This window comes from Peromyscus maniculatus, chromosome 2 (genome assembly GCF_049852395.1).
Source record: "Peromyscus maniculatus bairdii isolate BWxNUB_F1_BW_parent chromosome 2, HU_Pman_BW_mat_3.1, whole genome shotgun sequence".
In the NCBI taxonomy this organism is placed as follows: domain Eukaryota; kingdom Metazoa; phylum Chordata; class Mammalia; order Rodentia; family Cricetidae; genus Peromyscus; species Peromyscus maniculatus.
The window spans coordinates 39,737,709-39,753,400 of record NC_134853.1 but is presented as its reverse complement, the minus strand read 5'-3'; the positions used below and the strand labels follow the sequence as shown (position 1 = coordinate 39,753,400).

Here is a 15,692-nt window from a genome sequence, read left to right as displayed (position 1 = left end):
AAACCTTAATTCCCCTGGAAAGCTCTCAATTGCACACTGCTTCGGCAAACGTTCCACTCCTCTGGTATCTAATACCCACCCAAAGAGCAGTTAACAATTTTAACATGTTCTAGAGACGAGATCAAAGAGGAGAAATTCAAGGTAAGGGGGTAAATCTGGGGGCGGGGGAGGGGGGTTGTAAGCAGAAAAGCCAGTCTCATCACTGGGCTATGAGAAATGCGAGCAGCAATACTTGTTTCTACAGTCTCAGCCTTCTTCAGCATGCAACCTTTGACCAGTAAACAGCAGCATGACCCCATCTCATTACTGTTACTAATATTGGTACCTACCCAGTATCTCCCAATCCATGAAGGAAAATAACCTAAAAGAGAATAAGAAAAAATAAGCCCACACTGAACACCGTAGCTTTGGCTAAGTTACAAACGCGAATGAAGGTCCTAAAAACTTCCAACGGAATACTATTCCTCAAGCTAATTAATTTCTATACGCCTTCCTTTTCATTCCTAAAAATAATGCGGCGTTTTAGCACTTAGAGGCAAATCACAGTCGGATCAAGATAGTCGTCTCTCTAAAGTCAAGTCACGAAAGCCTCACATACACAGTCGAATTTTTTCGTCACAAAAGTTTCCGGGAGCGAAAGTTAATCTGAGCTCCTGCGGCACAGTTACACACGCAGGTCGGCTGTTCCAGCTCCAGCCCTCGGAACGCACTTCTCTGGGGTCAGAGTGCGGGGCGGGCGGGCGGTGCCCGCCAGCTCCGATCCCCGGCCCCGACCCCCGCGGAGCCCGCGAGCCGGCGCGGACGCACCCACGCGCGGTGGCCTGCGTGCCGCTGCGCTCGCTGGGCCCCGGCCGCCACCACTCACCGCAGCGGTGGCCTTCCGGGCGGCGGGCACGACGGCGGGCAGCGGGGCCGACATGTTGTTGCCGCACATCCACCGGCTGGCGGACAGCGCGTCGGAAGCGGAAGGGAGCGCAGGCGCCCGGCCGTAGAAGGGCGTGTGAGCCCGGAGTCCCAGCCCGCCCCTCCGGGCGCGCGCTCGGGCGCGCACGCGCCGCCCGCCCCTGCTCCGCGCGCTCGGCCCCGCCTCGGCCGCGCGTGCACGTCACAATGCGGCTTCCCGCGCCCAGCGGGAGCAGAGCGCGCCGGGGCTGACCTCGGGTTGCCCCTCCTGGCTGGCCAGGCTGGCCGAGCAGCAGGTGACCAGGACAGAAACCAGGTCGGGCGGGCGAGCACTTGCTGTGGTCCCTGCGGGCTTGACTCCCGAATCCACTTCCCCAAACAGGTCAGCGTTATTAACTAATGGGCAGGGATTTATTGAGATTTATTAATCGGTTTAAGCACGAGACTATAAGGCCACCTTTTTGCACGGGTTGCATATTTAGTGCAAACATGATTTATTTGAGTTGAGAAGGGTCAAAGACAAAGATCTAAGGCCAAAATGCCATGACCTTCAGAAGTCTACAATTCAGTGAGGACACCAAATACAGGTTTTAGGGAACATTCTTCAAGACTGGGAAGGGATTGGTGAGGCAAACACGTAAATACAGTTCACTTAATTAAATTACACAGGACAGACTCAGTCCTGAGGGATTTGAGGGTCTTACCTGGAACTGTTTTAAATCATTCTTGTCCTGGATTTTAATGGTGAAAATTTTGTAGTCTCAAAAATTGTTCAATTGATAATTTCTCCAAATGATAGGCAATGTAACTCACAAGACTTAGTTCACAATATATTTTTGGTTTTTCGAGACAAAGTTTCCCTGTGTAGCCCTGGCGGTCCCGGAACTCACTTTGTAGACTGGCCTCGAACTCCTGGAGATCCACCTGCCTCTGCCTCCGGAGTGCTAGGACTAAAGGCGCTCGCTGCCAGACCCTGCGATGCCACTGTATACTTGAGTCAATCTGTTGGGTCTTTTCTTTGTGACGGTATGAGCATAATGTCCAAATCACTGTTATGTGAGTTTCTCTATGATAAGATATGTAGAATTCAAGGTCTACCATTATTCCACTAGAGAGAATGAGGACACCTCAAGTCGGGGTGTCTGTTCTTCCTACCTCAAAGTTTCTGCAATGTTTCTGGGGTTTTACATTCTCCAACAAGCTTGTTTCTGTTGTTCTGAATGATTTCTTTCTTCCCCAAGTAAGGTAATAAAGTAAATATAAAATTTCTTTAAAGGAAAAAAAGCAGTTAAAAATTATTCAGATGATATGATTGTACAAAATAAAACAAAGCCACCAATAAGAAAATTAGCCATATAGTCATACTAGGTCAGTACATGTGCAGAAAAGTATATTTCTAGATATACGCAATAGCCAGTTAGTTATGTAACAATATGAAACTGTCACAATAGAGATTTAAAAATATAAGCAACATTATTGAATATGACTGACAAAATGCTATGCAGTACATACCTGCCTGTGAAACCATGATTATCAAGACCATAAGCATCATCATCACCAGTGGCTGGATTTATCTTTGGGCTGCCAACCAGCTCCCAAATAATTACAGGGAGATTTCTTATTAATTATGAAAGCTCAGCTTTTAGCTTATGCTTGTCCCACAACTCTTATAACTTAATTTAACCTGTTTCTATTCATCTGTTTTGCTTTTTTACCTTTCTTCCAATCTGCATGTCCTGCTTTCTGCTTCCTCTGTGGCTGGTTAGCTAGCAACTGGAAACTCCCTGGTGTCTCCCTCTGTCCCTCTGTCTCTCTTGAGCCTAGATTCCTCCTCCTACTGACTCTCTCTATCCAAAAGTCCCACCTATAGCTCCTGCCTAGCTATTGGCCGTTTAGATTTTTATTAGATCAGTCAGATGCCTTAGGCAGGCAAGGTAAACAACAAATGCAACCAATCTTGAAACAAATATTACACAACATAAACAAATGCAATACATGTTTACATAGTTAAACTAATATTCCACAACAATCACCCCTCAAAAGTCTCCTCCTACCCTTTCTATTATTGCTGTGGGTTTTGTTTTTATTTTACTTAGAATGCTACATAAAATTTACCTTCTTGGTAATTTTAAGTATCTTCTTGGTGCTCTTGTCAAGTTAGTTGACTTTACATGCATTGGTTTACTTTTAGTCTATGTATTTATCTCCCCTTCTATAAACAATTGCTTTGGAATTTTGATAGGAAGTGTATTGATCCTGTAGGTCTTTTCACATAGTATGAGCACTTTAACAATATTAATTTTTCAGCCCATGAACATAGGATATCTTTCTAATTATTAATTTGTGTCTACTTTCATTAATGTTATCACCATACAGATATTTAATCTCAGGCTAGAGTTACTTGTATTTTATTTTTAGTTTCTTGACATATGTTTATTTATTGGCTTATTGTATGTATGCATGCTTGTGCCATGGCACACATGTGAATGTCAGAAGACAACTTATGGGAGTTGATTTTTTTTTCTTTTGCTGTATGGGTTTCTTGCATTGAACTCAGTGTGTTAGGCTTGGCAGCAAGAGCCTTTCCCACGGAGCCATCCTGCTGTCCCTGTATTTTTTTCCATGCTATTGCAAATAGGATATTTTTTTAGAAGCATAAATAATTATTTGTAACAAAGGAGTTGTGTACAGTGTTGAAAATCTACAACTTCTTGTTAAATTCACATTTGCACTTCACCTTTTTAAACAAACATTTATAATCATTATTTTATACAGATACAGATATGTAAATACAGCATCAAGTTCAGTGGTCCTTTAGCATTTTCCACTTAAATGATTTTTTTAACATAAAAACAGGTTATAATTCCAAGGTCCAGAGTTATTTGAAACTGGAAAATATTTTCTCTGTAGAAAATAGTAAAAATGATAACATTTCCCAATAAGCCCTTTTAGGCCAAATAATAGCTGAATTATACATATAAATATTGATTAGATTCTGGGATACAGAAGAAACCTATCTTCATCTGTTCAGAGAGCTATGTTTTACTTAAGTTGTGTAAGTGAGATTCCTATTCATTTTCCCCTTCACTATTTGATTTACGGCAGACATTTTTCTATAGGCTAATCCATAATCTAAAAGATTTTAGCCTCCCCTCCTGAAAGTACAGCCAGCATATCCTTTCATCAGCTTGATATGGTACAAATTCTTATCCTAGTAGTGAAATGTTTTACTAAAGCTTGCCCAGTGATGGGGCAAAACCAAAACTTATTATAAGCCACACTCATCCTAGGGTTCTCCCTGCTAGGTAGCCTCCCTGGATCTGTGGTTTGCAGTCTGATTGTCCTTGGTGTATCTAGTATCTGCTTATGAGTGAGTACATACCATGTTTGTCTTTCTGAGTCTGGGTTACCTCACTCAGGATAATATATTCTAGTTCTGTGCATTTGGCTACAAATTTCATGATGTTATTGTTTTTCTCTGCTGAGTAGTACTCCATTGTGTATATGTACCACATTTTCTTAATCCATTCTTCAGTTGACTGGCATCTAGGTTGTTTCCAGGTTCTGGCTATTACAAATGATGCTGTTATGAACATTGTTGAGCATGTATCTTTGTGGTATGATTGAGCATTCCTTGGGTATATGCCCAAGAGTTGTGTAACTGGGTCTTGAGGGATATCAATTCCCAATCTTCTGAGAAACCGCCATACTGATTTCTACAGTGGTTTCCCACAGAGCCATCCTGTTGTCCCTGTATTTTTTTCCATGCTATTGTAAATAGGATTGTTTTCTTTTTGTTTTTTCTTTTCCCTTCTTCTTCTTCTTCTTCTTCTTCTTCTTCTTCTTCTTCTTCTTCTTCTTCTTCTTCTTCTTCCTCCTCCTCCTCCTCCTCCTCCTCCTCCTCCTCCTCCTCCTCCTCCTCCTCCTCCTCCTCCTCTTCTTCTTCTTCTTTTTTTTTTTTGGGGATAGTGTTCCACTCTGTAGCTTTGGTGCCTGACCTGGATCTTGCTCTGTAACCCAGACTGTTATTGAACTCACAGAGATCCACCTGGCTCTGCCTCCCAACTGCTGGGATTAATGGCGTGTACCACCACTACCCAGCAAGGATTGTTTTCTTAATTTCTTTTTCTGATAGTTTGTTGCCAGTGTATAGCAATACAACTAATTTTTGTCTGTTAGCCTTATATTTTGCAGATTTACTGCATTTGTTACATTATTCTAATGGGTTTTTTTGATGGAGACTCTAGAATTTTCTAAAAGTGACATCTGCAGAGTTAATTTTACTTTCCATAAGCAAAACTTTAATATATTAGACCTAAATCAAGAAAAGTATCAAGTTTCCCAGGTGAAGAAGAGACAAGTTAATAGGAAGATCCAATATTATACAATTACCAATTTTCTCAGACTTAATCTACCATGTAGTCTCCACTAAAATACTTACACATTTTATTTTAATAACAATTTTATTTAAAATTTCAGTAATATGACTTTTAAATTTTATAATTATAAAAGTTACAAAGATGGTAAAATAACTATGCAAAGATATTCAGAGTTCTTGAAGAAGAAATAGAGGATCTAGAGACAGCAGCTTCAGAGTGGCCACTCAAGAAACAACTATAAAAATGTTGTCTATACTGTTTTCATGGCAGCAACTTCCTGTGTCTTACCTTGACAGTCTAAGGTGTTTCAAAAACTATGTTGAGATCTTCCTTCATTGCTGCAAAGTGCCTCCATGCCTGCAACACTCATCCTCAGAACACAGGCACTGTTGAGGTGTCTTGTGGTCTTAGAGAATATATTCTTGGAGTTGAAACCATTGTTGACCTCAGATATACTAAGTGTGTGTAAAGTATTGGTGTAATGTTGCCAGATTCAAAGGACTGAGGTTGTTCAAGCAGAAGAAATGGTAGAGTTTTTTTCCTTCAGGCTTAAAGGTCTTATCTCTGAACTTAGAACCATACCCTGTTGTTTTTGTGTTTGGAAATGATTCAGGAGGCATTACAAAGAAAACAGAAACCATTATGGACATGCCAGCTATCAAGGAACATCTGGATCATGTAGTGGATGTTCTTGATATTGCTATCAATGGAGAGGATTCAGTTGGTTCCAAGACTCACAGGACATGTGTATGAATGATTCCTTGAATCTGTACAAGAACAAATGCAGACTGGCATCAAGGCATGATAATGGTTAGTCATTGTGATGGCTAATCTTAGTTGTCAACTTGACTACATCTGGAATAATTTAAAATGCAAGTGGCTGTATATGGCTATGATAGATTTTCTTGACTGGATAATTTGATATGGGAAGACTCACTCTAAATCTGGGCAACATCTTCTGGTGGTAAATGAGCAGGGTGTGGGGGCACATGCCTGTAATCGCAGTACTCCAGAAGCAGAGGCAGGTGAACCTCTGTGACTTTGAGGCCAGCCTGGTCTACATAGTGAGATTCAAGCCATCATAGCCATACAGTGAGTTACTGTATCTTAAAAAACAAAACAAAACAAAACAAAAAAAACAAAAAACAAGACATGGAAGAAGGAAGCTTTTGCTTTTTGCCTGCTTGTCTTCATTCTTGCTGGCAAGTTCATCTACACTGCTGCTGAGCATTCCTTCACTGGCATTAGATCCTACTTCTTTGGAATTCCAACATAAACTGAAGAACACAGTAAAATTCTAAGTAAAATTCCAAGACTACAGTGCCAGATTCAGACTGCTGAGACATCCAGTGGATGAAACAACTGCTGGAGTTTGGCTTTTCCATCACGAGACAGCCAGTGTTGGACTACCCAAGCCATAGCCTGTAAGTGTAGGTGAAGTTTTTGTTGTGACCGTAGCTCCAAAATAAATGCACAGACTTAATATTAATTACAAATGCTCGGCCAGTAGCTCAGTTTATTACTAACTAGCTCTTGCATTTTAAATTAACCCATATTTCTTGTCTACTCTCTTCCATGTGGCAGTACCTTTATTAGCATGGCATGTCCATCTGCTCCCTCTGCACCTGGCTGGTAACCCTCTGACTTCATCCTTCTTCCCAGTGTCCTTAGTCTGGTTTTCCTTCCTAACCTTATCCTGCCCAGCTATTGGCCAATCAGCTTCTTCTTTAAACCAATGACAGTGACAAATCTTCACAGTGTATAAAGGGATTATTCCACAGCATGTAAGTCACTACCCACCTCCTATACACACAGCATCTATCCATTCTGTTTCTTTAGAGAATCCCAATTAAAACAGCCATGGTCAGCATAAGGTAATTGTTGGTAACAAGCATACAGGAAATATATCAATTGCTGTTGATATAATCATCAACCAGAAATGTTTCAGTGATGGGTCTGATGAAAAGAAGCTATTCTCGTCTCTATGTTGTCACTGGTTAGAACTAATCCACGGTTGCTTAGCAGGTGTAGAGATGAAAAGATAGATGTGATGCCAATGAGTTCATCATTATTGTGTCAACCATTGCTTATGATGCTGCCCCACTTTGGTATTTAGTTTCTAGCTCTGGTTGTTCTATAGGAGAGTATTTTAATCATCTATGACAATTTATCCAAACAAGCTGTTGCTTATCATCAAATGTTCTCTGCTGATTAAAACTTTAATGGCTATAGAGAGCTAGAATGTTACCAGTTTGGAGACAGATTATCTTGGAGTATCTTTAGTCTCCTTAGTAGTCATTTATTGCCCACCTCTTTGCTTAAACATGTTTGTGAGTGTCAGGGAATGTTTTTGGGAATATACAAGCAAACCCCTTAGGTTCCCACAGGCTAAGAATGTTGTCAGATAACATCTGGGGCCTTTAGTAGGGACTTCCTCTCTGCAGTAACTTCCCTATCTGATGTCTCTATCAATGCATTTTTTACAGTAGCTTGCTTTGTGACTTTGTTCTGTTGCTATAAAAAGTTCATGAGACTTATCATTTTGGAACACAGTATTTAGGTTAACCACAATCTGTGTTCCTGGATCATGGTCCTGAATAAATATTTCATGATGAATAAATAAACCATGGTTTTAGAATAAACCATCTCGTTTTCTTTTCCATGTGAAAGTTCAAAGTTGAAGTTTTCTATCATCAGTTTTTGGTGTGTAAACATGGGCCCCATGGATGATTCATTTATGGTTTCTGCTGCTGTGAAGACACACCATGATCATGGCAACTGTTAAAGTAAAACATTTAATTGAACCTTTTATAGGTTCAGTCCATTATCATCATGATGGGGAACATGGCAGTGTGCAGATAGACATGATGATAGAGAAGTAGCTGAGAGTCCTACATCTTGCAGGCAACAGGAAGTCAACTGAGACACTGGGCTGACACTGAGTATAGAAAATCTCAAAACCCACCCCCTTAGTAACACACTTCTTCCAACAAGACCATACCCATTCCGACAAAGCCACACCTCCTCATAGTACCATTTCCTATGAGATTATGGGGGCCAATTACATTCAAACTACTGAAGAAGTAAGATGAGTTGATGTCAGGTACCCGCATGGGCCCTTTGTGTTCAACAGTCTAGTGTTGCTGCTGCACATGGATGCTGGTGAATTCTTAGGGCTGAGACTTCTCATGGTTTTCTTGATGTTCCTTTGGTTATTCTGAGCTGGTTCCTAGGATCCTATTTTTTGGATATCTTTTTTCTTGGCTTCAGAACCTATGGTTAAGCATCCAAATTGCTTGTTTTCAGTGTATATAGTTTCAAAGCACTGAGTTTATTTTTGTTTTATTTGCTTTAGAGTATTCTCTTGTTAATTTTCTAGTTTTCAACTTTTTTCTTGTCACTCCTCCAATATTAGTTCAAGTAAGGAGAAAATGTTGAGAGAAAAACTGCCATTTTGTACTCTAGTCGGTTTTAGGCTTCATAAATGTGATAGTTGTATTTATACAACTACTTTACCATTTGGGAAATGGTAAAATTTAATTAAAGGTAATTGGCTTTATGCTTCCTTCAATAAGGAACATTTGATCCTAATTTTTTTTGTTTTTGTTTGTATGCTAAGTTGAGAGTTCCAAGCAATAGAATCATGAATGTCCAGCCTCCTTTAACTGAAATATAAAAACATCTTTTTAAAAAAACATGATAAAATTAATAATTTACAAAAAATTAATGAGTTTCACAAGCTACATTCCAAGTTTAAAAGATATGTCAGAAATAAATAGGAAAACCAGGTGTGGTGGCATATGCCTTTAATCCCAGCACTGGAGAGTCAGAGGCACTTGGATCTCTGAGTTTGAGGCCAACATGATCTACAGAGCAAGTTTCAGGACAGGCAGAACTACACAGAGAAACCCTGTCTCAAAAAACAATAAGTAAATGAATAAATAAATAAATAAATAAATAAATAAATAAATGGCTTTTTAGAAGTACAGATAAATTACAAAACCCTAACTATTCTCAACCTCCTACTTACTATAAAGGAAAAGAGAAACAACAGGTTTATGGAAAGGTGTTGCCTGGCAGTTTAGAAGAGCTGCATTAAGAGAGGGAACTTTGTGTGTGTGTGTGTGTGTGTGTGTGTGTGTGTGTGTGTGTGTGTGTGTGTGTGTGTGTGTATGTGTGTGTGTTTGGAGACAGGGTCTCTCTGTGTAGCTCTGGGTGTCCTGGAACTTGCTCTGTAAACCAAACTGGCCTTGAACTCACAGAGATCTGATTGCCTCTGTCCCCTGAGAGCTGGGGCTGAAGAATTGGCTATGGTTAACAAGATACCAGAACCACTAAGTGAAACCTTTGCTTTGCTGGGATAATTGATGCTGGGAGAAATTAGCAGAGATTAACAAGAGACCAGCATCGTTGAGATAAAGTCCTCTGGGAATGCTTTCCTTGTGGAAACCCACAGAGGTTTCCTGTGTTTCTCTCTGTCTCCTTTCCATTATCTTTTTATCTTATTTCTCTCTTCTACTCATAGGAACCCTTTAAAGATGAGAGCTGGCTTCCCACAGATGGTGCCCTGAATAGGGACTTAGGTTCAGGGGCCCCACAGATGGTGCCAAAACTAGGGACTTGGGTGCAGAGGATAGTAAGTGAGAGTAGGATAACACCACAGAAGCGGTTGGACATGTCCAGTTGTGAATTATGAAAAGGTTAGACAGTGGTATTTTATTCTTCAGGAACGAAACCTGTATATAAGAAGACTAGGCTGCTGCAAGTATCTCTCTGTCTAGGTTTCTTCTTATCTCTCTCTTAATTTCTATCTATTAAATTAGGTAAAAATATAGAATTTAGATATAGGAATATTGTGTAGGAAGGAATTTAGGGTAAGAGTAGAATTTCCTTAGTGCCAGACCTGATGCACATAAAACAGCATCCAGGAACAAGCAGCACTGTGGATTTAGCAGTCTGAGAAAGAAAAGCCACTATGGGGCAGAGAAATAGTATACTCGCTTGTAGAAAGTCTGAAAACTAGGGTAGTTAAGGTAGAACTGCAATAAGTGCTGAGGTTCTTGGAGTTTGTAGAGGAATTGCAGACTCCTGGGGAGAATTGGAGTCAATGCAAAAATATTATAAGGAATATGGCCCAGAAAAGAGTCCTGTGGAAGCTTTTGGCCTGTGGGCATTAATTCAGGACAGCTTAGATCTAACCCCTGAGTGGTAAGGGGGAATTTTTCCTGAGGCAGACATGGGCTGAACAAAACTTTCTGCTCTGCTGGAACTGCTGCTAGATGAGAACACTTTTACAACATCGTTTAATCAGGGTCAGTTCCCTCTTGGCCATGAAGCTGAGTGTAAAGAACAGAACTCTTGGGATGGGACAAGGGAGGAACTAAAGGGCTTGAAAAACTTAGTAATTTCTCTTTCTCAAAAACTGGAAGCTCTTTAGGTCTCTTCCTTCAGTAGGGGTAGAACTAAACTCACCTGGGGGGTCATCTATCAGAATGGGAAAGCCACCCATAATTGCCCTGGCATAAAAACCTCCCAGAACATGGCAAACCCTTGCTGTTAGCACTGTGTCTCCTCTTCAAGCCAGTATTCAGGAGGCAGTTAGCAGAGGGGAAGAGGTGCAAGGCTTTCAAATATTCCCTGTAATTGAACAGCCAGACACCTGGGGAAATCTAGTGCAAGTGAATGTAAATGGAGCAGCTGTGGCTGGGTTTCTTCCAGGAGCCAGGGCTGCTGGAGAGCCATGGCTCATAGCAGCAGGAGGAACCTTGAGCCTCTGGGGTGAGAGGCAGTTGAGAGTGTTCGCAGGCCTCAGGACTGGGATTGTAAATGCCTGAACAGAGCTAGCAGCTAATACCACTCAGTTTCTGTTTGATAGCTGTAATTTTGAAAGGACTTTTCTCTAGCCAGCCAACAGCTTTTGCCCTGGAGCAGTTTTCTACTAGGGAAAGCTAATTGAAAATGCCCCCATGACTAAGAGTGAAACTTCAGAGCCTCTTGTTTGAACTTAGTTGAATTGTTGCATTCAGGGGAACTGCAATGACTTTGGGTAAAGAGACCACTCCTTGGCTGGTGACCATCTGCCACTGGGTGCACTTCTGCTGGTTCCAAAATGTTCGGAGGGTCAGGCAGGGAAGGTGGCTCGGGAGAGCAGCATCACTCCAAGTGTAACAGCCCCCTGGTAAGCACTCACCGAATCCCAGGGGTGAGGGGGCCGTATACAAAGGCTCTAGTGCCACTGATGAATTAGGCTCTGGTTTCAAACTGTCAGTTGAACTTTGGGACTGGTATTAAAACTGACTCTGAACTTCAAACTTCATAATGAAGCAATTCTGAGTTCACCTGCAATTTAAATTATGGTGGCTCATGATTCATCTACCCTCTGTCTTGTTGGAAGAAAATGTAAATAGTTCCATTAAGAGATCTCTTTTAGATGTTTGCTAAAGTTTGCAAAATAGTCCTATATAGAGTTTGCTTTTGAATGTAAGTTTGGAAGAGTTGTAAATATGTATAGTAATATTCATGCTAGTTGTAAATATATAGTAATATTTCTACTAGAATTATGTTAATCTGTTGATATTAATGAACCATGGTTTGGTGAAGCTAAGGGAGTCTTTAAGTTTTTTAATGTTATTTTATTATTTTTTATGTATATGATACATGTATGTTTGTGTTCCACTTATGTGCAGTGTCTGAGGAAGTCAGAAGATCTCCTGGAACTGCAGTTGCAGAGTCATAAGCTGCCATGTGGATGCTGGGAATTGAACATAGGTCTTCTGGCAGAACAGTCAGTGCTCTTAACCACTGAGCCATCTCACCAGTCCTGGGAGTCTTTAAGTTTGATGCAGTTGCATCTGGAGTTTATTGATTTATTTGATGTGTTTGCATCAAGAGTTTCTTCATTTTAAAAAAGGGCTTGGAACAGCTAAGGCTGTTATAGACATCTTAGACCCATTTGAAAATTATATTCCATCTTTATCAACCTCTACTTTACTGGGGTGGGTGGCAGCCCTAGGGATTGCTGTTGTTGTTTCTACTACTTGCAAGCTCTTAGTTAGGACCTGAGTCAGAGCTGAGTTAAGCTCTGTACTTCCCTTTGCCAGAGGCTGGTAGTCAGGGATGGGAAACGTTCTTCTTGCTAGCTTCCAACATAAGACAGAGTTCACATGGCAGAAAGTATATCTGGAAGATGGGTAAGGCTTGTCTAGCTGAAGAAGACGACCTAAGGCAGACACAGTCTATCTAAGGGGCCCTTTAATACATGAAGAAGGGGGAGCTATGGAGACCAACAGAGATTTCCTAGTGAGTTCTGAGCTTGCTTTACCCAACAGGGCTGCATAGGGGAATGATTGGACAATAGGTGTGGTTACCAGGTATTTGGAACGGTCTGCATTTGGCTGTGCGGTATCTAGCAAGGGGAAGGTCTTTTGCCCCACCCCTTGGCATTATTATAAAAAGCCCTCTTGAAAAGACAGATGGGGCCAGTTGATTTTGATCTAGGTCCTCCTGAAGCTATCATGTTTCTATCTGTTTCCTCTCTATCTTTCTATCTAAAAATTTATTCCTCTCTCCTCCTCATAGCAGATACCTTTAAAAGGTGGGAGCTGGCCTCCCATAGATGGTGTGCTGAACAGGGAGTTGGGGTCAGGGACCCCCACATTTCCTCAAGGTCAGCACAAAGAAGCTGTGTTCCAGATGTGGCCAAGGTTGTATATCATGCTTGAAGCTGAGCTTGGTAGTGTAAGTCACCTAGGTGGTACTGGTTTTGAAGGGATGCAAGGGTCATAGAGAGCAGCTGAGCCTTGGCACTATGTGGCAGGACTGGAGTCCTTGAAGAGAACTCAGGAGAGGGTATTGGTAAAAGTACAGGCCAGTTGCATCAAGACACCCCAGCATTTTGGAGATGCCAGTACCATGAGATGACCACCAAGAACAGCAGCAATGGTGGAGTGAGAACAGCTGAAGCCTTGAAGACAAGCTGCGTGTGCTGTACAGGACAGAACCAGAGAAGTGACCCACGCCCTTGGGAGGATTCCAGATCATGAGTGGATCCTAGACATTGGACATTAGATTATTTACAAATTTGGAGTTGGTTTTGCTTTAACCAAGTATATGGTCAATTTTGGAGAAGGTTCCATGGGGTGCTGAGAAGAAGTTGTAGTCCTTTGTGTTTGGTTTAATGGTCTGTAAACTTCTGGCAGGACCATTTGGTTTATAAAATCTGTTAGCTCCAGTATTTTTCTATTTAGTTTTTGTCTGGATGACCTGTCCATTGGTGAGAATTGGGCAATGAAGTCTCCCACTATCATTGTGTGCGGGTCAGTATATGATTTAAGCTGTGGTAGTACTTTTACAAAAGTGTGTGCCCTTGTGTTTGGGGCATATATGTTAAGAATTGAAATGTCATCTTGGTGGATTTTTCCTTTGATGAGTTTGAAGTATCCTTCTGAATTCATCTCTTTTGATTTGAAGTCTATATGGTTAGATATTACAATGACTACACCAGCTTCCTTCTTAGCTCTATTGCTTGGCATCTTTTCCCAACCCTTTACCCTGAGATAATTTCTGTCCTTGATGTTGAGGTGTGTTTCTTGGATGCTTCAGAAGAATGGATCCTGTTTTCACATCAATTCTGTTACTCTATGTCTTTTTATTGGACAATTGAGACCATTGATATTGAGTGATATCAATAACTAGTGATTGTTGATTACTGTGGGATGACTTTCTATATACTATGAATATGTGTTTCTCTGATTGGTTGATAAAGCCATTTGGCCTATGGCAAATCAGGTTATAGGTAGGTGGGAAATTGGAGAGACAGGAAGAAGAAAGGCAGAGCAGAGAGATGCCAGCCTAAGGAACAACATGTCAGCAGACTGGTAAGCCACGGAACACGTGGCAAAACATAGATTAATAGAAATAGGTTAATTTTTTTTGGGGGGGGGTTCGAGACAGGGTTTCTCTGTGTAGCTTTGCACCTTTCCTGGATCTTGCTCCATAGACTAGGCTGGCCTTGAACTCACAAAGATCAGCCTGCCTCCACCTCCTGAGTGCTGGGATTAAAGGTGCGCGCCACCACCACCTAGCAGAAATAGGTTAATTTAAGTTATAAGAGCTAGCTAGCAAGAGGCCTGCCATAGGCCATGCAATTGGTAATTGATACAAGCCTCTGAGTAATTATTTTATATGCGGCTGTGGGACCGGGCTGGGCAGAACCAGAGAAACCTTCTGACTACAGTTGATTCTTTTTATTTTGTTTTGGTGGTGGTGGTGGTGGTGGTAGTAGTGGAAGTGGTGGTAGTGGTTTTAGTAGTGGTGTGTGTGTGTATTTTGTTAACCCCTCCAGCCAAGAATGAAAAACCACCATCCAAATTAAAACCAGTTGAAAGCAAGCTTTATTTACTATGCATAGAACTGACTCTCCAGTGGGGTTTGAGAGTACAGTGTGGGTTAACTTTTCAGGCCTCCTTTTATAGGGAAAAATATAAACTGGGGATTTTGTAATATAAGAATTTTGCAAGTGAATTTTACAGAAGCAGAAAGCAGATTAGATTATTTGCAGATCATCTTGGCAGAAAATTTCAAGATTCCATGACAAAGTATCTTGTCAGGATGGGGTACATGTGAGTCAAACTTGAATTTTGCAGCAACTAGAAGCAACTTATTCTGACCTTAACAAAATGGTGTTTTACCAAACTAAGCTGGTCTATCAGTTTCCCTTCTTTTGGTTTTTCTGGTGTGAGATTATTTATTTCCTGTGTTTTCATGGGTGTAGTTAACCTCCTTAGGTTGGAATTTTCCTTCTAGCACCTTCTATTGGGCTGGATTTGTACATACATAGTTTAAGTTTGACTTTATCATGAAATTCTTATTTTCTTCATCTATGGTGATCAAAAGTTTTGTCAGTATAGTAGTCTGGACTGGCATCTATAGTCTCTTAGAGTCTGCAGCACATCTGTCCAGCCCCTTCTGGCTTTTAGTCTCTGTTGAGAAGTCAGGTGTAATTCTAATAGGTCGGCCTTTATATGTTACTTGGCCTTTTTCCTTTAGCTTTTAATATTCTTTCTTTGTTCTCTATGTTTAGTGTTTTGATTATTATGTGCCAAGTAGACTTTCTTCTTTGGTCCTCTCTATTTGGTTCTCTGTATGCTTCTTGTACCTTTATAAACATCTCCTTTAGGTTAAGAATTTTTTTGTATGATTTTATTGAAAATATTTTTGAGCCTTTGGCCTGGGTTTTTTCTCCTTTGTATATTCCTATTATTCTTAGGTTTGGGCTTTCCATAATGTCCCAATTAGATGTTTTGTGCCAGGATTTTTTAGATTTGACATTTTCTTTGTCTGGTGTGTCTATTTCTTCTATTGTATTTTCAATTCCTGAGATTCTGTGTTCCATCTCTTGTATTCTGTTGG

The 15,692-nt window shown here is 40.9% G+C and overlaps 2 protein-coding genes across 9 annotated transcripts in view; one reads left to right on the top strand and one right to left on the bottom strand.

The window, feature by feature from the left end:
* Window positions 1-1,070, bottom strand: part of LOC102927784 (lysophospholipase 1) — a 31,744-nt gene extending 30,674 nt beyond the window's left edge. For 2 of the 7 annotated variants that reach the window (XM_076563979.1, XM_076563977.1), the window contains exons 1-2: window positions 866-1,060; window positions 330-361 (exon numbers count right to left, since the gene is read on the bottom strand). Coding sequence is in view for 2 of the 7 variants with exons in the window: in XM_076563977.1 (XP_076420092.1) it covers window positions 330-361; window positions 866-934 (101 nt within the window). In the remaining 5 variants the exon portion in view is untranslated. Of the gene's footprint in view, window positions 1-283; window positions 362-598; window positions 709-865 lie in introns of those variants that run through there. The other 5 variants (XM_076563976.1, XM_076563981.1, XM_076563982.1 and 2 more) reach the window with 5 other exon arrangements.
* Window positions 1,071-1,187: 117 nt separating this feature from the next.
* Mrpl15 (mitochondrial ribosomal protein L15) overlaps window positions 1,188-15,692 on the top strand; it is a 29,625-nt gene continuing 15,120 nt past the window's right edge. For both annotated transcript variants that reach the window (XM_006994179.4, XM_076563974.1), the window contains exon 1: window positions 1,188-1,285. The gene's annotated coding sequence lies outside the window, so the exon portion shown is untranslated. The remainder of the gene's footprint in view (window positions 1,286-15,692) is intronic.